The 1,393-nt window shown below is 57.7% G+C and overlaps 1 protein-coding gene across 1 annotated transcript; it reads right to left on the bottom strand.

Annotated features, from left to right (window-relative positions):
- Positions 1-727: 727 nt before the first annotated feature.
- SPRG_16702 (hypothetical protein) lies at positions 728-1,330 on the bottom strand (the record flags this gene model as incomplete). Its single annotated transcript, XM_012356122.1, has 1 exon — positions 728-1,330. Exon 1 carries the CDS (start codon positions 1,316-1,318, stop codon positions 728-730), a length of 591 nt encoding a protein of 196 aa, XP_012211512.1. The 5' UTR covers positions 1,319-1,330.
- Positions 1,331-1,393: the final 63 nt, after the last annotated feature.

Raw genomic sequence — 1,393 nt, 5'->3', positions numbered from 1 at the left:
GCGGCATCACCATGCCGGCAAAGCACACGCGCCACGTGGGCGGCCCCGTCGAGGCGGCGTCGGCCTGTGGTGTCGCAGGGGCGAGACAGTCGGTCGCGCGCACCACCGAACGGAGCCAGGCTTCGGTAGGCGGGCGCAGTGCAGACTCCAGCACGGCGCACTTGTCGCGTACGTTGGCGGCGAAGGTATGAAACGTCCTGGATGCGTCCCAGTGGTGTGAGAGAGACGTGGGTAAATCCGGCGCGTGTCATCGTGCGGACTCCCATGTGCTCTTCAAGTTTCAAATCTCTCCGACATCAGTGGGCGATATCGGGTCACCAACCAAGTATTGAAACTCGTTTGAATGATTTTGCTGCATGCATTTCGTACTATTAGACCTTCGCTGCGGTGCTGCTTCAAGGCCCTGCTATGTGGTGCCCCACGCAAGCACCCACATGCCCCACAAAAACAGTGGTGGTGCCATAAACTTGCAAGGTTCAAGACGAGATACTGTAGTACGTCAAGGCGAGGAAGAAAGAATCGTTATCATGACAGTCGAGCCATGTCATGCTAAAATGACCACAAAAATAACCTCGGCAGCCGATAGAATCATTCGACTATCAATGTATACTGGATCCGAGAAGGCAAACGCCAATGCAGTGAGGTTATGCGACATGCTGGGATGTAAACTGTACATATACGGTTACAATACTCTAGCACACTAAGCTTCTAGACGACTATCGCGCGTTTACAAAGCGCACTCGAACCACTTGACGGGCTTGCGGTCGACGCCCCACCAACCATCGCCGTGACGGAACGATGCATCGAGGTGGTTGATGCTCGCCTTATAGTTGACGCCAGCCTCGGCGTCGGTCGAAAAGTTGTCGACACCGACGCTGCAACTGCCCATGGCGACGACACCGTCGTGAAGCGTGCCGTCGTCACCGAACGCCATCGAACCGACAATCGCCAAGCCGGCACCGTCCGTTGAGACGAGACCCGACGACTTGGTACCGCACATGACCTTGGTGACGCCCCGGCGGCGGACGTCTTGGGCGGCGGCAAACTGGTCGCGCAAGGAACGATCCACAGATTGCTGCGTCTTGAGGTTCAGGTACGCCGGCGTCGGTGGGCAATGACCGACAAGGTTCAAGACACCCTTGAGCGGGGCGCCCCAGCCGGAGCCACCACATTTTTCTTCGAGGAGGTTGCTGGCACGACTGCCCTGCATCGGGCCGGCGATCGAGACCCACTGAACGTTCTTGCCGAGTTGGCACTTGCCAGTCGCAAAGGCACCAGACGCGACGAGGTTGCCCATCGAGAAGGTCACCAAGATCATGTTGTCGACAGTCTTGCTACGGGACGAGCTCACTTGCTGCGCCGTTGAGCAAAACTCTTCTTGGACGCTCGGGTC

This window comes from Saprolegnia parasitica (assembly GCF_000151545.1).
Source record: "Saprolegnia parasitica CBS 223.65 unplaced genomic scaffold supercont2.382, whole genome shotgun sequence".
Classification (NCBI taxonomy): Eukaryota; Oomycota; class Saprolegniomycetes; order Saprolegniales; family Saprolegniaceae; genus Saprolegnia; species Saprolegnia parasitica.
This window is presented reverse-complemented; position numbering and strand designations above follow the sequence as displayed.